This window comes from Callithrix jacchus, chromosome 12 (genome assembly GCF_049354715.1).
Source record: "Callithrix jacchus isolate 240 chromosome 12, calJac240_pri, whole genome shotgun sequence".
Classification (NCBI taxonomy): domain Eukaryota; kingdom Metazoa; phylum Chordata; class Mammalia; order Primates; family Cebidae; genus Callithrix; species Callithrix jacchus.
This window is the reverse complement of record NC_133513.1, coordinates 110,238,503-110,259,462: the sequence shown is the minus strand read 5'-3', so window position 1 is coordinate 110,259,462 and position 20,960 is coordinate 110,238,503. Positions and strand designations below refer to the sequence as shown.

Below are 20,960 nucleotides of genomic sequence, written 5' to 3'. Positions count from 1 at the left end.
CAGGAGTTTGAGACCAGCTGGCCAATGTGGCGAAACCCCGTCTTACTAAAAATACAAAAATTAGCTAGACATGGTGGCACATGCCTGTTAATCTCAGCTACATGGGAGGCTGACGCACAAGAATTACTTGAACCCAGGAGGTGGAAGTTGCAGGGAGCTGAGATTGCACCACTGCACTCCAACCTGGGTGACAGAGCTAGACTCTGTCTCAAAAAAAAAAAAAAAGAAAAAAGAAAAGTTTGTTTTTCTGGAACTTTTGATAGGTAATCTCAAATAAGACTTTTAAAAGACTCTCAAGGCTTTGAAGCCAAACCAAGTACTCACCATTAAACATCACCTATTGTACCTAATTGTGGTGAATTCCTTTCTCCTTGAGGTCCTGAAAATATCCTGAGTTTCTTGGGCCTGTCAGGAAGTGGCATTCTGTAACCCTCTATAAGACCACAAGCTGGGCTATTGTATTTTAGGTACCAGGCCAGTTTTTCCATGGTGGCAGTAGGGGAGAGGGCTGACAGAGGTGTTAATGGCTCCATAAAGTCAACTTTAAATCCCTGAAGTTGTTTGGTCATATCTGAAAATAGAGATTCCAGTCAAAGCCTTGTTAATATGACCATTGTTTCTATGACCATTGTTTCCAACTGTGTCCTTTTACAAGGAGAACAGATTCTTAAGACGCTTAATGTAAATGATTATATTGCCATAAAAGTAAGGATACTCACTAATAGTTTCCAAAATCTGGAGAGATCAGATGGGACAAAAAAGTAAAGGTTTCAAATTTTACTCACAAAAGCAAACTTGACCAAGCTACTATAAGCTATAGATTAAAAGAAAAAAAAAAAAAGTTTCATTAAATCAGGAAAACAAAACACTGAAGTATCAGAAATATTTCAAATAAAAAGTCATAAAAAATTATTCTTATCAGTTTATATAGTTCCATGTAATTTATTCTTGTTCTGGCAGATCTTCGTTAGCAGTTTCATGAAGCCATCAGTTTCTTCACTAGAGTTTTATAAATTCTTATTCAGGCCAATGGTATGATCTTAAAGTTATCGGAAACTTGTATTCCAGAATACTTGTAATGAATCTTGAAGAATAAGCAATTTTGGACTGTAACTTACTCCACATATTTTTAGGGAAGAATCAAAACCATTGTCTGTGGATGACCAAGACTTAGAGTGGCCGTGGTTAAAAGTCTGATGAGAATTTATTATAATCAGCAGTTGACAAAGAAATTTAGTTATTGCTGTGGCATTATGACATTTAACATAATAACCAAAAATTATGACTGGTAACTATTAGATTTCTAGGAATCTCATACAAATTTTGGAATACTCATATCAGTAGCATACCCATTTATATAATATAAAGAATGTTTAGTATAACTTATTATTTGACACTGCTTCCATATAATTTAACATCACATAAGCCTAATTACTTATGTTTCACAAAGTGAGAAACACAGCCTTTGGGCTTTCCAGGGGCCCAACTAGAAAATTCCAAAGTTAAATTAAGGTCGAAGAGACTTAATTTAGAATTTGATTTGGTAAGTTTGTAAAAAATATCAAAAGGTTTTAAACCTTGATTAAATATGATCTTATCTATTTAATCAAAAAAAGATTTTAAAGGCAAGTACAGGTTATACAGTTAACAAAAACTTAACTCTTTTAATATTGGGAAGACTCACTTGAGTAATTAAAGACCTAATAAAAGATAACATCAAGCACTAATGATTATCTTGGTGAAACCCAAAATCTTTGTTTACTAGGCCAATTGTTTAAAAGGCAAAGAAAAATCTTTCACTATTTCCTATTAAGAGCAGATCAGTCCTCAAAGAACATTTTATAACTTTTCTTACCAAAAACACATATTACTTGTTTCTTGCAGATTCCACAGCTTTCAAAATTTTTCATTTGAGAATTTCCACATAGTTTCTTTCCCCCCTTTAAACTGTTAGTCTTTTAGTTACCTGTTCTATTCCCCTAAACAGTTATTAACCTGGCAACCCTAAATGTGCACTTCCAAGGGATGATTCTTAGGTAAAACGATGTAGAAAATTTTTATCTCAAAGGCATGGAGAAAGAATGCAGATTTTTACAAGAATGATATTAGAGCATATTACCTATTATCAGAGGTCCGTTTTGTCAGATGAACTATGTTTTAGATCTGAATATCTCCAAATCACATCTGGATGAACAAAGCATATATCTGCCAAAACTGGATTTGTTGCATTTTCCTCCAATTTGGTCTTGAGATTTCTCTCTGGAGAGTGGCACTGAACTCTAGCCCTACCCTGTCAGGCTTGTCAAAATAGCCACTCTCTAGGAGAGCCTAGACTGGTTCAGATGTGTCAGGTAGGTGAGATGTAGAGGGCGAATCATAGTAATTCACTACAGGATTGTATAAGGAAGTACACAGATGAGCCTAGGAGAAAATTAAGAAGCTTGTTCTTAGGGACTTCCTTAGAAATTTTTTTGGGCAACCCTTTTTCCAGTATCTTGGTTGTTTGCACAAGTAAGTGGCAACAGTTCATTGGAAACTGCTGCATAGGGTTTCCTTATTGCAGAAGCACCTTAAGGGCAGGCTCAAAGATCATTGTAGTTTGTTGTTTGCCATGAAATCCTGTTAATTGGAAGGCCATAATTTGGAAGTCATTTGTTTCTTCTTTTGCTCTAAGGTCGTCTTCAAATGTTCTGCTGTGATTACTAGTTTAATTTAGTCCTGTAGCCTCTCATCCTGTCTTTTGTCTATTTTTTTTCTTTTTGGAGACGCCCACACTGGGGTATCTTGGCTCACTGCAGCCTCCGCCTCCCACATTCAAGCAGTTCTGTCTCAGCCTCGTAAGTGGCTGAGATGACAGGCGTGTGCCACCACATCCAATCAATTTTTATATTTTTAGTAGACACAGGGTTTCACCATGTTGGCCAGCCCGATCTCAGACTCCTGGGCTCAAGTGATCCGCCTTCCTCAGGCTCCCAAAGTGCTGGGATTATAGCAAAGAACCACCACTCTTGACCTGTCCTTTTTCTATTTTATGAGCCTGCATCAAGTTGGGGCAAGCTGGAATGTCTTACCAAAAGGGCTTTCAAGTGAATTTTCAAATCAGTAGCAGCTTCATATTTCTTTAGCATGCAGGTCTGGGTGTTAGACCACATACTTCCGATTGAGGAAACACTTAAGGAATGGCTTTCAGGGAGTCATTTGCAATTTTGGGGGCTTAGCCTTGCCCATAAGTAGACCCAGGTAGGGCTTGTTGGGTCACTAATACCATTCTCAGGAGAGTACCATTCTGCCTCTTATATTCATTTTTATACTTCCCCAGATTCCCTTCAACAAAGTGCATTCATTGGTAAAGGTCAGTAATACCAGGTCATAGGTTCCAATTAAGACCATGAATTCTTCAGAAAAATGTTGACGTTCTTTTCTGTATTTAGGAAATTCTCTGTGCTTTTGTCTAAGAAATGTAAGTTACTGGGTGATCATTTTGGAATTTTCAGGTGTTTTTATTTCGTAAAAAAAATAAAAGCTGTTTAACTGCTTTTTCAGAGAAGAAAGGTAGTTCAGAGTTAGTAGACTGAATATCCAGTCAAAGTAGGATAGAGAAGAGCAGCAGTAGTCAGGTCAGTCTTATTGTCCTTGGTATATGAGGGTTATCTTGCATTTTTAGCTTTTCCTTAGCTTTTTGCAATGAATTTTTTATAACAGCTATTTTTGAATCCTGTTGTTTCTTTAAGGCTTCTGAATGCCAATTAAAAAGAGAATCCCATTCTGCCTAATTGGGAGGCTTTGGATTCAAGTGCACTTGTTAGATGAATGATCTTGTTCTAGAACAGTCTTCATATGACCATTATAATTCTAAATTATCTTTAATAAGATTTTGCCACTTGTTAAAGTATATGCAGCTTTCGGGCTTAATATTCATACATGTGAAAGTCAGGCATAGGTAGGAGGCTGAGTACTCAGCTCTTCAGAAATAAATGTTTTTACATTGAGTCTTGGGTCTCCCAAAGCCAAGATAAACACCTAAGAAGGAGATGCCACGAGTTTGAGTCCTGTAATGCTTCTACACTGTACCTCATTGCATGGACATTTTCTTGTAGCTGTTGGGCAACTTAATGTTAACTGTCCCATTTCCTGACCAGCTTATCTTCTCATGGTAGTCTTATTTTTTAGTGGTGGGTAGCGCTTAAGTGCCTCACCCATGTCCACCAGACAGGTTATGGCTTTGGCTCTGACATTCCACTGACCAACGTAGCCAATTATTTTCTAGTTTCTCTCTGACCCAGACACCTGAGGCCTCTCTTACCTGAGTGCACAAGAAAAATGAAGAATATAGAACCTACAGAACTGCAGATTCTGAAAACTAGAGTTTATGCCCCCTGCTGTAATATCCACTTAGTTTAACCACTGTCAGTAACCTTTAAAACTGAAGCTCTTGCCAGTGGCTCCTCAGCCACTGCAAATCCAAAAGTCAAGTGCCCTCTCACAGCACAGATTAACCCAGAACCACAGAGATCAGGGAACTCAATGCAAAGGAAAGCAAAGCTTCAGACTTCAGAGGAACTTAACCATTTTCAGGGTTTCCTGAGGAAGATAGAGGACTCAAAAGGGGGCTCAGCAGCACCTTCTCTGTGTTCCTCAAGAGGTCTCTGGGTCATGGATCATCAGAAATCTCCTTTATGTCCCTTCATATGGCCTCCAGAACTGTCAAAAGACAAAACTATAACAAATTTAGTTCTAAATCTGATTGGCTTTTATTTGCAATTCTGAATCAGGGCAGCCTCCAATCTACAAAATAGAATAAAAGCTCTTATTGGGTAATGACAGAACCGTGGGTTTTATAAGGTGGAAACAAAGAAACAGAACAATAGGGGAGAAATTAGGTAATATAAGGTTACTTCAGATTACTTTTTTGTAAAAGTTAAAGTAGAGGGTACTCTCTTGTTATGATGACTCCTGCTTTGGGGGAAAACTGGTCTGTTTGGGGATTTATCTCCTTATTTAGTCGGTTCTTATTATGATGTAGTGCAAGGAGCTCAGTACAAACAATAGCCTTCTATAATTTTTATTCAGTGCACCCAACCTGGAGAGGTTTTTGGAAATAATCATTACAATTGGACCAATCAATAATAATGCAAAACAAAAACATTTTCTGGGATATTTGTCACAAAACAAAGATCAAGACTTTGAATAGGTCAAAAATGCTTTGTATGCTTTAAATTTTTATTGTTAAGAATGTTATTAACAAATATGTATGGTTATTTTTCACAATGATTTTTTGAATTTATTTGGTTTTAAGGTGCTCTTTTAATGTTTTCTGTTCTTAAATATCTGTATCAAATAAAGAGCAGTTTTACATTTTATCGAAATTTATAATCTTGTCACAATATATTGATTTATAACCACAATAAACAAAGCATTTATTATTACATCTTTTTTAAAACAATTCTTTGAAACTTTGAATAGAACTGTATCACAGAAAAATTATTATTTATTGTTACGATCACTCTTTTTTTCTTTAAATGGTTTTATTGAGATATAATTGATACATCATACAATTCATTCATTTAAAGTATACAAATCACTGTTTTTTAATATGTTTACAGGGTTTTATAACCACTGTCAGAGTTTAATTTTGAGTATTTTCATCCCCCTCAAAGAAGCCCCATATCTATTGCCAGTAATCCCCATTTTCCTCTAGTACTCCTCCCATAACCCTAAATAACTGTCTGTTTAAATTTGCCTATTCAAGATATTTTATGTGAATAGAATCTACAATATGCAGTCTTTTTTCACTGGCTTATTCACTTAGAACTTTTTTCAAGGTTCATTCATAGTGTATGTAGCATGTATTAGTAATTCCTTTCATTTAATTGCCAAATAATATTTCATCATATGGATATGACACTTATCCCACTCATCATTTGATGGACATTTGGCTTGTTTCCACTTTTTGGCTATTATGTATGAATAATGCAGCTGTGAACATTTGTGTGCATGTTGTCTGAATGTTGTCTGAATGTATGCTTTCATTTCTCTTGCTTACCTACCAAGGAGTGGAATTACTGAGCTATGTGTTAAATTCTCTGTTAACTTTTTAGGTAACTGCCAAATTGTTTTCTAACGTGGCTGTACCATTTTACATTCCCATCAGCAATATATGAGGATTCTAGTTTCTGTATATCCTCGCCAATACTTGTTATTGTCTCTTTTATTATAGCCAATCTAGTGGGTATAAAATCATTTTGATTTGTGCTGCTTCAGTGGCTAATGATGTTGAGTAACTTTTCATGTGCTTGTTGACCATTTGTGTATCTTTGGAGATGTGCCTATTCAGATTCCTTGCCCATTTTTAAATTGCAGTGTTTGTCTTTTTATTGTTGAGCTGTAAGAATTCATATTTTTTTCTGAATACTACTAGGCCCTTATCAAATGCTTGATTTGCAAACGTTTCCTCCCATTCTGTGAGTTGTCATTTCATTTACTTTAAAAAAAATTTTTAATTTTGATTAAGTCCAATTTATCTATTTTTCTTTTGGTACTTATGCTTTTGGCGTTATATTTAAGAAACCATTGCCTAGTCCAAGGTCAAAAAGATTTGCTTTTATGTTTTCTTTAAGGTTTTTATAGTTTTAGCTTTTATATTCAGGTCGGTGACCCATTTTGAGTTAATTTTTGTTAAGTTTTTTATTAATCTTTCTAAAGATATTTTTAAAGTGTTGTGAAAAATACAGAATAACTTACAGGGGAGAATTTCTGAGAATTTTGCTTTCTCATTCCTGAATTCTGAAGATTAATACCTGCCAGGAATTTGGGGACACTACCTTGTGCAGTTTTCTCTGCATGGTAGTAAAGGCCCTTAGGTAGTTTACTCTTTGAACAGATGGTGGCAGCAGAGCTTTAATGAATGTAAATTCTCATTTTTTTCCTAAACCTAGTATTTTATAAATAAGAATCCTCTGTGTATTTGGACTGCCTTGTTTTTGGTAATAGGTTGTTAAGCACTAAGTTTAAAGTTCCTTTTAAGATTCTTTAAGAATTGTCTAGAACTTAGAATTTTAGAGGTTTGTTTTTGTTTGCTTTGGTTTGATTTTTCACCTTGAGTTTATTCAGACTTCTGTTTGTGACTCTAGTTTGTGGAGTATGGACATGATTTGCTGGAGGTCTTTAACCTGTAGACACAGTTTTTTTCAAATTGCTCTCATGTGTTTTACCCACTTTTTCATTATTCACTACCACCTCATGATCTTCATAGAGAGATAAAATAATAGAGTAACAGCTAACATGTTTGTTAGTGTTAAAGATATTCTCAAGCTTACTGCTGAAACAAGTTGGCAGATTTACACTCTGATTTTGAGGATAGATAATATAGAAGTCGGACACGTGAGTTTTTTCTTCAATAATAAAAATTATTTTATATAATCTTGTGATTGGACCTCCTATGTCTTTTTTAGATCTAAATGTTAAACAGTAAAATTATGTGATGCCAATATTCCTTGACAATTGCTTTCAAGACAGTAATAGAAATAACAAACATTTATTGAGCACTTAGTATTTACTAGGCACTGTGCTAAATGCCTTGTGTGCATTGTCCTTTACTTACAACAGTTCTCAGAGGTAAGTACTATTTTTGCCCAGAGTTTCTAGAAGAGGGAGGCTTAGAAAAGTTAAATCATTTTCCTGAGGTCATATTCATAGATGAAGTGTGTGTGTGTGTGTGTGTGTGTGTGTGTGTGTTTATAAAAAATTGTATCACACTTTTGTGTGTGTTTTACAGTTGGTGATATATTAGATGCATTATTCTGCATCTTGTTTGTTTTTTTAATTCAATAGTCTGTTTTGAAGATGTGTAGCTGCTGCCGCTACATACAAGTATTTGGTCAATTTCTTTACTTAATGAGTAGATAATACTTTGTATTTGTTTAACTTAGCTGCTGAAAAACAGCATATCCTGGAATCTCACCACATTTTAGCTTTACTTCATGTTTCCACTAGAGGGTGTATAAATATTTGACTTAATTTTTTTTCTCTCTTACTAAAGCTAAAATAGTAATGGAGTAATGTATCGTTTCTTGTTATAATGATCTGAAAGAAAAATTTTAATGAATATAACAAGTATAATATTCTCCCTTGTTTTGTTTTATTCTGCAGGTTACTCATTTTTGGATCCTATGACAGAGAGGCAAATGTTCATTGCACACTTGAATTAAGCAGTAGTGTTTGGGAAGAAAAACAAAGGAGTTCTATTAAGACGGTAAAATGGATTTGCAGTGATTTATATCTGTATAAAGGTCTATTTTATAAGTGTGCTTTTATTACTATTTCTGTATTCTTTGAGTTATTTTTGGTCATGTGCAAATAGTTATGAACAGTTCTTATTTATTTGTCTTGTTACAATACAACCTCAGTGATAAAGTAAATCACATGAAACTATAGTTAGTATTCATATTACCTTCATAAGAAACCTAGTCCGACTAGTTTTCCTTTTAGAACTTTAAGATTGCTGCAGTTATGAAATTAGAAGGAAATAATTTTAACTAAACACTTTTGAAGATGTGAATTCAGAGTATTCATTATTCATTCATTGGACAGATATTTTTGTGCTGGGTACTGTTTTAGACGCGAGAGAAACTGTTCAAGACAAAAAAAAAAACCCTATTCTGTGATACTAACATGGGGGTAGAGTTGTGATGTGGGGATTAATTAGAAAAGGGAGGAAGTGATCTACAATGGTAAACAAAAAAAGTGAACAAAGCTATTCCCAAAGACTGACAAGTGCTATGAAGGGATATGACAGAGGAATTAGAAGTTATAATAAAGGACATTCTTTAAATCTGGTGATAATAGGACTCTAAAGAGATGACACTGGAGCAGGCTTACCAGAGAGAATGGAGGACACCCAGTTAAATCTGAATTTCAGATAAACAATAATTATTTTAGTAGAAGCATGTTCCCAGTGCTACAGGGTAACAGTCAAAATCCTGCCAAATCTTTTTTTTTTAGAGCAGAGAAAGAGAAGACGAAGTGATGGTAGTGGTTAACTCCATAGAGAGTTAGAGTAGAGAAAGGATGGCTAAAGGGTATTTCTCTTTATTGGTATTATCTTTTTTTTTGAAAGAAAGAAAGAGAAAGGGGGAGAGAGAACAGGAGTCTTGTTCTATTGCCCAGGCTGGAATGCAATCTAAAAACAGGTATTAAAAACCTCTTTTATGCTGCCGATAATTGTGCTTAACAGCAGAGACAGGAAGGAATATGGGAAGAAAATAACAAACAGCCAACCAATATTTCATTTAAGTCTATGAAATGCTATACGAATGCTGAAGAGTGATTTACTTCCAATTATGTGGTCACTTTCAAAATAGGTGTAATGTGATACTGAGAAAAATGTATGTTCTGTAGACCTGGGGTGAAGAATTTTATAAATATTCGCTGAGTTTACTTGTTCCAGGTCTGAGTTCAAATCATAGATGTTCCCGTTAATTTTCTATCTTGTTGATCCGTCGAATATTAACAATGTGGTGTCAAAGTCTCCCGTTATTATTGTGCGGGAGTCCAAGTCTCTTTATAAGTCATTAAGAACTTGTCTTATGTATCTGGGTGTTTCTATATTGGGTGCTTATAGATTTATGATCATTGACTCCTGTTGTTGCATTGATCCTTTTACCATTATGTAATGTCCTTCTTTGTTTCTTTTAGTCTTTGTTACTATTAAAGTCTATTTTGTCAGAGACGAAAGTTACAACTCCTGTTTTGTTTTGTTTTTTCCTTTTCAGTCAAATGGAGAGAAAAAAAATCCTGCTAAATCTTTATTGGACTACTATGTAGTATTTTTATGGATATTCCTTTGACTTTTAAATTGTTTCTAATTTACTTATGTATTGTTGTGAACATCCTTATATAAACATTGGGCAGTATGAAATTATTTTGAGAGAAATAGGATAATTTGTATCAGAGTGGAGAGGTAGGGACAAGTAAAACTGGAAAGGGAGGGTGGTCGGCCCATAGAGTTTGGATTTATGAAAGCAGTGGGCAGCTGTTGAAGATTTTGAGTGTGGTAATGACATGGTCAAAATAGAGGTTTCATGGAAAATTTCCCCTTTTTTTGGTGGCTGATCTTGCCCCAACTTTCTTTATGTTAGTATCTCAAACAATTTGAAGCAGTTCCTCAGAAGAATGAAATAACTGGCATTAGAATTTATTTTGAAATGCATAACTTCATGAAGAAGCATTATTGTTTTTGTCCAGCTAAATTTTTGGCTTTACTCTGAATTGGTCATAACTTGCCATTGCTATTGGCATTTTCAATATCCTTTATTATATTTGCAAAGATATGAGATTAGATTGTTCTAACATTTTATAGCAAAGGTTGGTAAGCCATTAATCTTTTCATTATTTTACTTCTTAGCATATGTCATAAGTAGTTTTGAGGAAAGAATTCTAGGTTATTAATTAGAGCTGATTTGAAAATGTCAGCAATAGTGTCTACAGGCATTAAATTACCTATGTCTGAATTTAATATTCCTAGGGAGGAGAATTATCATGTTCTTTCAGACAACATAAAACATCAGGGAGTAGATTTTGATAATTTGTAATATATTACAAATATGAGTAGAAAATAGAACATTGTTAAAAAACAATTTTGCTAAATTATTTGATGAGTTTAGGATGCTCTCTTTGTATAAATACAATCTCTAGGTTTAAATCAGTCTTTATGTTGAAATTCCTTCATTGAAGTTAGTCACTAATTATAATGAATATGCAGAATAAAAGAAACTTAATTCCTGCCATACTTTAAATGTGCCTTGTGTTTTTAAAGGAGTATAACACTGTAATTGAAGAACGTAGCTTCCTCCTTCATCTTCCTTAGCATGGGTTTTTTGCTGTCATGGTTGCAAGATGTCTAAGACACCCTTAGGATTTTACCTTTCAAGAAAAGGGGTGTAGTCTAAAGCTGGCCAAAAGCACATGTCAGCCATGTTCTTTTTAAAACTTTCCTGGAAGTTCCTCCCAGGGATTTCTACTAATATCTCATTGTCCAGAAGTGAGTCATATGGCTTCCTCAGCAGCAAGGAAGTACAGTATGAGAAGCCATTTTAATTTTTCTGTCTTTGTAGAAGTAGAATGCAAGGGAGAGACAGGAGTTATGACTGACTTTTATGTAGCCAGTCCACAATAAGACAACTCAAATCTATTTGATGACCTTTTCATTTTTTTATTTTTTTAGAGACAGGGTCTTGCACTGTCACCCAGGTTAGAGTGCAGCAATACAGTAATGGCTCACGGCAGCCTCCAACTCCTGGGATCAAGTTATCCTCCCACCTCAACTTCCACCTCTGGTGTAGCTAGGACTGCAAGTGTATGTCATTACACTCATCTTTTTTTTTTTTTTTTGGTAGAGACAGGGTGTCGCTGTGTTGCCCAAGCTGGTCTTGAGCTCCTGTCCTCAAGCAGTCCTCCCACCCCAGCCTCCCAAAGTTCTGTGTATAAAGGGACTAGCCATCACACCTGGCCATGACTTTATTTTTTTAATTGCGTTTTAGGTTTTGGGGTACATGTGAAGAACATGCAAGATTGTTGCATAGGTACACACATGGCAGTGTAATTTGCTGCCTTCCTCCCCATCACCTATATCTGGCATTTCTCCCCATGCTATCTCTCCCCAGCTCCCCACCCCCCGTTGTCCCTCCCCTATTTCCCCCCTACAGACCCCAGTGTGTGATGCTCCCCTCCCTATGTCCATGTGTTCCCATTGTTAAACACCTACCTATGAGTGAGAACATGCGGTGTTTGATTTTCTGTTCTTGTGTCAGTTTGCTGAGAATGATGGTTTCCAGGTTCATCCATGTCCCTGCAAAGGACATGAGCTCATCGTTTTTGATGGCTGCATAGTATTCCATAGTGTATATGTGCCACATTTTCCCTGTCCAATCTATTATTGATGGGCATTTGGGTTGGTTCCAGGTCTTTGCTATTGTAAACAGTGCCGCAGTGAACATTTGTGTACATGTGTCCTTATAGTAGAACGATTTATAATTCTTTGGATATATACCCAGTAATGGGATTGCTGGGTCAAATGGAATTTCTGTTTCTAGGTCCTTGAGGAATCGCCACACTGTCTTCCACAATGATTGAACCTGGCCATGACTTTTTAAGGGAATTTTTTATAAATTGGGATATAAGGGAGAAGTTGCAAAGAGTAATTTAACAAATAGCCTACATAAAGCCTATTTTAGAAATACACTATTAGAAATCCAAGAAAAGTTTGGAGCAAACACAGAGCAGTGCCCTGCTTATTAACTCATACATACAATAAAAGAGCTCATAGAATAAATGAGGTGCCTTATGATTGTTTGTTCTTTGAAAATAATAAAGATTTATCATGAGAATTCTACTTGTAAAGATACAAGTAGATATTAGACTTAAACAAAAATTAGAGGTGGCAGAGTAAATACTAAAAATGTCTTTACCATACCAGAAAAAGACAATTCAATTTTTGATTTATTTCAGTCTATTGCAGTATTCAGGTTTGGTGATCATACTTTGCTTAACTTTCACTAAGAAAGAAATTTAAGGATTTTTCAGATTTTAAAAAGTTTCAGGCCATGATATTTTAGTAGTAAACTATAAAAGCTATCTATAAATATCTGTAGAATGTATAGTGCTTACAAATAAAATTCACGATAAATTAATCTGACATATATTAAGACACACATGAATCATTATTGTGTGCCTTCTTAGCCACACAGACCATATAAATGTCACGTTAGCACACATTATTTGAAAGAGAGAGATCCTAAGTTTTACCCTCCCAGAATTTGAGTTTCCTTGCCACTGACCACCCACTTGCTTTACCCCTGGTTCCAGACAGAAAATAGATTATTGTTTTTGTTTTTGTTTTTGAGACAGTCTAGCTCTGTCGCTCAGGCTGGAGTGCAGTAGTGCAGTCTCAGCTCACCGTAACCTCCACCTCCTGGGTTCAAGCAATTCTCCTGCCTCAGCTTCCCAAGTAGCTGGGACTACAGGCATGCATCACTAGACCCGGCTAATTTTTGTATTTTTAGTAGAGACAGGGTTTCACCATGTTGGCCAGGCTGGTCTCAAACTCCTTGTCTCAGGTGACCCACCCTCAACCTCCCAAAGTGCTGGAATTACAGGCATGAGCCACTGCACCCAGCCTCAAACCAAATAGATTATTAATAAAGGTTTTGTTCTTTCCCTCTCTCTTCCTGTTTTAGCCAGTCTGCCTGTGCCCTCTGTATCTACTTTTAATCATTTGTCCACACTGACTCCCTTGATTCTTCTCATAGATTTTCTGTTCCAACTCTATTCCTTCAACTTTGTTTGAGGCTGTTGGGTAGAAGAGTAGGCACCATGAAAATGGGCTCTGGAACCTCTGAATCTGGGAATTCTGAGGTAAAGGAAAAGGCAGTAGGGGCTACTACAAACACCCACCTATTCTTTAATTCTGAATAAAAGGATGTAAGGAATTCTGGTTTTAGAAACAAGCTTTTATGTACATTTTCTGATACTAACCTGACTCTCCATCTTCCTTCAACCTACCACACTCTGCCTTCAGATACTTGATAGCAATTGCCTTTCATGAGAGACCAAGTATTTCCTTCTGCAAGTAGAGACACAAGGTTGAAAACCCAAACAATATTGGTATATAAATGTGTCACTACCAGAAAGGAAGGATGAATATGAATTTTTTCCTGTTTTGAAATGGAGGGGAAATTCTAAAATAAGCTTTTGGGTCTCTTAATTTAGAGCAGATGGGCAGAAGAGAGAACAATCATTTGTCAGTATAAATAAAAGAGTAGAAGTACTTCATACCTTTTGTACCCCAGTATGCAGGTTCCAGAGGGAACTGTGGTTAAAGGCATTAGGAGATGACATTCTACTTCAGATCTACCTGAAAAGCAAGGAATAATGAATCCCTGAAAAGCACTCAGCTAACGAGGAGAATCCATAAGTGACATACTGGAGCTCTTAATCAGAACAGTATATTCTTTTAGAGTGTTATGTGGTATTAACTGGCAGCTATTATAAGAAGGGCTTTAGATAAGGTTATTCTTATCTAAAATTGTAAAGTCTGAAGAATTCATCTCCTAGATTTTGGACGTTTTCTTTCTGTTTGACTTGAGTGGTATTTTTTCTTCTCTAGAAAAGAAACCTATTGTTTTCTCATCAAAGCCTAATTTTTCTCAAGAATCCAATTTGAAAAGGTAAATAATTGCTATCAGGCTCCCATCAATTTTTAAACACACCCATACAATTAAAGAGATGAGGAGATGATACCTATTTTCTAAGAACCACTGCCAGGATAAGAAACAAGATATGCAAGCAAAATATCTAACATATGTAGCACTTTAGAATCTATGAAATACTTTTCCCATGTACAAAGAGCCAAAGTCTTCTGACTATAGGATCTATACCTGTTTGATTAAATCTCACTACCTCTAACAAAAACTAGACTATGAATGGTATTGTAATAATTAGTAGTGATAATTGAATCATTTTAGAACAGAGTTCAGGAGAGATCTGAAATTATGGGGAGATGGGATTTGAATGCAAGGGGCTTCAAAATACCATCACCCATATTCACTTGCCTAAGATTAAGCCTGATTCAGAGACAGTCTGGCTTATTATAGAGCCCAGTGAGTCTTCATTCACTTCCAGAGTAATTATTAGGGCAATTGTATACAGCAAAGACTTAGTATAAGGGAAAAGTAATCAGTTGGGAGAAAAAACAGCATTTAGGGAAATCATTCCTATCTAATATGAAGATGGTAAATGAGCATATAGAAGAAATGAAAACAGTAAATGCATTTTCAGCTTTCCAGAAGCTTTTGAGGAAGATCTATACCAAAGTTTCCTGGAACATCTAATTCCTGGGAGAATATTTTGTTACAAGTAGATCTGGCTTAAATATGTGGGAAAAAGGGTAAGGATGACCAGGTATAGTATCTTGAGTGATTGAGTCCAAGACTTTGATAAATTTTCATAAAGGATTTAAAACAGCACTAACAGAAATATAATATGTGGCACTTACGTAATTTTAGATTTTTCTAGTGGACACTGTAAAAAACAAAAAAGCAGGCGAAATTAATTTTAGTAATGTTTTATTTGACCCATATATATCCCAAACCTGGTCATTTTGACGTAATCAACATAAAAATCAATGAGATATTTTACATCCTTATAAGAAGTCTTTGAAATCTGATATATATTTTATAGTTACAGCATAGGTTGAATTTCAGCTACATTCCAAATGCTCAGAAGCTGCATGTGACTAGTGGGTTCCATATTGGACAGCACAGATCTCGAAGAAGGAATGTACAGTATAATCTTCAGATTTACACATAGCACTAAGCTAAGAAGTGCCAAGTTAAGAGATAGAATATGAAGGAAGAGCTCTCAGGACAAGTACATAAGAAGGAAATCCAAACTATACTTATACGAGATATAGGATTCTTAAAGAAATAGATAATATGTCACTGTGCTTCCAAAACAAGAAATTTGACTTTTCATGAGAAATGTCACAAAATGAAATCTTTTTATATACTTATTTTAAAACTATGAAATTCTCTGGGAATAAATTATTTGTTCATTTATGGTTGCTCTAATACAAGGAATTTAAAACAGAACTGGATAGGGTGAGGACAAATAATTAAAATTAACACGGAAATGAGATAGCCATATAAAGATAAATGGATGAGAAAAAAATTAGTGTTCTTCAGCTGAAAAGACAAAGATGGGTGAGTGACTAATGGAAGCATATAAATACAAAAAGTAAACAGTAGGATAATCAGCAAATTTACTGGAACTAAATCTATGGTGTAATGAAGATAAATATCATGTTTGTGATGATAATCATATGATTTATGCTAAAAGAATACCTAAAAGGTCTTCCATAATCCAGCATGCTAGACACTTGCTAGTAGACTTCACAGAGACACAAATATATTATATTGTTTTTATACTGTGTATCCTGCACCTAGTAAAATTTCTGACATGTTGCAGTTTAGTAAATGTCCTGGGAGGAAAAGGGGAGAATAAGTGAACTTTTGAGATACAAATCTGATTCTATCAGTTGCCTGCCTCAGTGGTTTCTGATTGCATATTATAGGATGACAAATTCCAGCCCTCGCAGGCCTGGTCCCTATGTATTTCTCCAATCCTCCTTTCTCCCCTGCCATTCTCCAGTTTAGCCATGCTGGCTGTCTTTCACTCCACCATACTTGCCATACTCTCTGTCCACTACACAACCATGGTACATGTGTCCCCTTCCCCCAACTCATTTCTCCCCATACAAACCTGTAGTTAACTCATTCATCAGATCTCTGCTTGTGTGTGACCTTAGCTTGTTTGCCCTCAGATACATTTTTCTGCCCGTCACTGCTATATGCTGAGAGGGCTGACCTTAGCAGACTGTATTTCAGCTGGATTTGACCAATGTAACGCACCGATGGGAATGGGAGTGAACTGGGAAAGCCAGGGTTTTCTTCTTCCCTTCTGCATTGGACAGTGTGTCTGACAGCCATTCTTTCTCCTTCGTGGCTGCATGCTTCTGACAGGACAGGCCCACCATACTTCCAGCTTCTACTTGATAGTCTAGCCCCTGGCCTCTACTAATACCACCTCTTCTTCCTCACCCTTCTTCCTTCCAGCCAAAGATTGATAGTAACTTCTTACCGTTACTAATATCTGAGTTTACTCAGTGTCTCCTGTTTGGTACTCAGCTATTCTGTCACCAAGTAGCCATCCTCTGTTTTGAAGGCCTTCCTTATTAAATACTCAGTTTTCTGTTCTCTTAGAACCTATTAATAAAATACTAATTGTCTGACCTACCCTCTGCGGGAAGACTGGGCTCATTGGGAAAGAAACCGGACCGCAGGCTAGAGGAAATTCCTTAAGTTCAGGCTTTATTGAGAGGAAAGAGCCTCCGGGCGGGCCAGCCGGCACGAAAAGGAAAAATGGCCGCGCCGCTCAGAGGGGCAGGGTTGTTTTATAGGGGGCTGAAGGGCTGGGGGGTGGGGAAGCCAAAAGCCAAGGTGGTGGGCAACTGTTGGTCAGTTTGAACTGCTGGGCGGGAAGCTGGGCGGTGGGAGGGCTAGGGCCGGTATGTAAAGTGAGAGATAAGGGAGCCTCTTTGTGGGGGAGGAAAAGAGAGAGAGAGAGAGCTTTCGCGGTAGGGGCAGAGTTTTCCAAACACTAATAATCATTTCCTCTGGGAAACCTTTCCTAACCATCATGAAACTCCTTGGTAATGCTTATTACAATTGGGATTTCAAATTTATATTTCTATGATAATGTCATCAGTATTGTCTCCAGCAATATCTTCCATATCAGCAGGTACTATGATGTTTTGCTCATAGCACTTGGCACTCAGTTGGTTAGGAAAGGTTTTTGTATGACTTTGTTAGGAAATGTTTTTGGTATGACTAAGGCTGGCTGCCTGAGCAAGAGCCTTTATTCAACCACAACCCTTTTTCTTCCAGACCTTCAGAGTTTTAATATGACTTTTAGTCACATTTCTATTTCCTTTCCATCTTCAAGGCTATTCCTTGTATGTTTTAACCAAATAAAAATGTTTAGGGTAAGGAAGTCCACAAAATGAGAGCTTTACTGCTCAATATTAATTTTGCGAAAAGCCTGATTTTTAGAGTGAGGATTTTGGTTTACAGATGTGGCACGTAAATTATTTCTGACATTATTGAAAACATCAAAAATATTTCTTACTCTATGTGTATAGTTTAGTGTAGCCTAAATAAAATGATGAGATATAATCTAAAATTTTATTTGCCTTACTTCCCTTTCAGTTTTGGAGAGTTTTAGAAGTCTTGCTGAATGAAATTCAATGCATCTACAAAGTCTACCTCTATCATGTATTGTTGAATGGACATACAAAGAATATAAAAGAGCTTCTTAAAGAACTGTGAAATCAGATACTCAAGAATATCTGAGACAGACAAACTTATAAATACGTTAAGCCAGATGTCTTGCGGATAGCATTTTGGGGCTCCTGTTTAACCATTTGCCATTTACAGTCTTAATCTTATCAAAAGGAAGAGAAAGATTAAAGCAAATAAAGCCTTTTTCAAAATGTCAGTTTTTATGAAAACTCAGGTTTAGTTCAATTTGATAATACTTGTGAATACAGTAGGGACTCAGTGAAATTTTAGCCATCTATAATGTTCTATAGTTTGGCTTCTTTAAATAAACTAAATGCCTTCAAGCTTTAATAGTAAATCCTATGTAACATTTCTACTCTTAAAGTTCATCTTGATTAAAAATGAGGGATGTAGTTCTCTGTCTTAGGTTTTCTAAGTATGTTTACTATGATTTTAAGATGCTGGGAAAAGAATGGGAAGTTATGTCAAAATATACAAACATAAACTCTCCAATCAAATTAATGGAAAGCACTGTGAGTATGAGAACACGAAACTGAATATGAGGTGTAAGGCATTGTATTACCTTTCCCTTCAAGGAAATAAGTAGGAAGGAAATAAGATCATCGGTGCTGTGAGTATCGGTAGTACTGTGAGGTTCCAATGAGGGAGAAGTAACATTATTTGGGAAAACTAGAAAATATATTAAGGAGGTGACATTTGAACCAAACCTCATATTATATATATAGGATTTTGAGATGGCAAAGAGGCCATTTCAAAATGAGGATATAGCAAAATTCCCAGCTAAGAGTAAGACTATTTGAGTATCGTTGGGATAGAGTCAGTTGTTCAAGTTGGCTAAAGAATATGGCAGCATAGGAAGTTATGCAAAACAAGAATAAAAAGGTTGGACTGTTGTGAACTGAACGCGAGCCTGGGAATCTCGTCCAGCCAGAGGGTCCCAAACCTGGAAGAGAGCGTGCGCCAGAAAAAAAGGAGATAGAAAAGAGCGAGGTCTGGTGGGCTACATGTGCTATGCTCATGCAGCAATTTTATTTTTGCAATTTGATCCATTATATACTTTTCTGAAGTTAATGTTGTTTACGCCAGATCAACATACTTAAGTTACAGTAAGCAAGTTACGCCCAGTAAATTAATCCCATTAAGTAGGTTACGCCCAGTAAGTAGGTTGTGCCCAGTAAGTAGGTTACGCCCAATAGATCAAGGTTAAGTTACAGTCACGCCCAGTAAGCTATGGTAAGTAAGTTACAGTTACGCCCTGTAAGCTATGGTAAGTAAGTTACAGTTACGCCCTGTAAGCTATGGTAAGTAAGTTACGGTCATGCCCTGTAAGCTATGGTAAGTAAGTTACAGTTACACCCAGTAGGTTACGGTAAGTAAATTACCAAGTGTAAATACTTAAGATAATATTTTACAATGAAGGTAACAAGGGTCCAAAATGAACACAATGAGAAAATAAACCATAAGGAGCCGAAAGTAGACAAAATGCCTCCCAAGTCCTCATATCCATAAAGTAATGTCTGTTGATTGTTTTGAATAACATATAGTTCCTCTCTCATTGGACCACATTATAAAGTACTTTAAATACCACTTTAAGAAGTTTGGCTGTTACTCTCCAAGACTGTTGGGCCTCTGGAGGCTTTCAGAATGAAAATGCTATCAGAATCTTTCTTCAGGCAAACTTAGAGCTGGATTTGAGTCTCAGCTAGGCCACTTTTTCCAGCATGACCTTACTCAGAGTCCCTAAGCCCATTTCATCCACAAGTACTTTGTTCTATAAAATGGGACTGATTTTTCATATGGTTTTATGAAGGTTAAATGAGATTCTATATATTTAAATGTCTAGCACAGTATTTAGCACATAGTAGTCAATAATATGTCTATTGAACCTGGCAGCCATGGATAAAATCAAGGATGATTTGATGGCATAAAGACCTGAAAAGTAGAGGTCAGGGGTAATGAAAGTCTGAACCAGAAAGGTGGCAGTGGAAATGGAAAATAGAGTCTGTGTGGCTTGGATACCACTGGGAATGAAGGAGGTTTTGGAGTGAGCAAAGAAGCTGAGAAAGATGAGCTATAAAGAGGGAGAAGGAAAGGAGAAAGAGGATCTCATTCTGTACAAGCTGTTTGAGGTATAGTGACTATCAAAAGTCAGTGTAGAGATGGAATGTTTTTCATGTGGTGCTTTGATCTATGGTTTTTTGAAAAAAAATTTTTTTACTGCTATAATTTCACCTTTTGGTATCTTAACTAGTAAGTTGAATGCTTTATTTGAGGTTTATGCTGTTTTTAAGATCTCTTTTTTTCATATAGGATAAAGAACAGCAAAGTAGTTTCACAGTATTGTAGTAAGAATCTAAATATTTTGAAAGAGCAAGTTAAAGGAGATAGCATTCATAAAACTTAAACATTATTTTCGGGTTCTGTTTCTCAGAATCCTGCAGTTTACTCTAATTTAACTAAAATTAATTCACATAGTCTATACAGTCTCACTAGCTAAAACATCCTTTTCAAGGCACTGTAGCACCTTCCTATAAAAATCCACTTAGCCAAATAGCTGATTTTCTGAACCATACACAGATGCAAAACTAAGAGATAAACACTTTCCTAAAGTATTAGAGAGATGTAATGAGAGATCTTAGAGTAGTATTCAGCTCCCTGTCCACATATATTCAGTCCAGTGATAATTAGCAATTACAAGTTTCCACAATTTTCTGTGCCAGTCTTAGTTTTAAGATTTTACATGCATTAATCATTTAATCCTTATTGAACAATACCATGATAATAGGCACTATTATTATCTCTGTTTTACATATGAGAAAATTAAGATGCAAAGATAGAAGTAATTTATCCATATCACCCAGGTAGCTGGCAGTAAAGACAGTCTGCAAACCCAAGCAGTATGACTCCACTGCTGATGTTCTTAACTAGTACTATATCATTTCCACAAATAGTGTCCTTTATACCTGGGTTCAAATCTAGCTTTTTCCACTCTAGCTTTATGGCTATGAGCAAGGTATTTCATAATCTCTACAGTAGAGGTAGTAGTCA

General features: G+C 36.0%; 1 protein-coding gene across 1 annotated transcript in view; it reads left to right on the top strand.

Moving 5' to 3' along the window:
• PDZD8 (PDZ domain containing 8) overlaps window positions 1-20,960 on the top strand; it is a 101,305-nt gene that overhangs the window by 56,604 nt on the left and 23,741 nt on the right. The window contains exon 3 of the mRNA XM_017963198.5: window positions 8,149-8,251. Coding sequence (XP_017818687.1) covers window positions 8,149-8,251 — 103 coding nt within the window. The remainder of the gene's footprint in view (window positions 1-8,148; window positions 8,252-20,960) is intronic.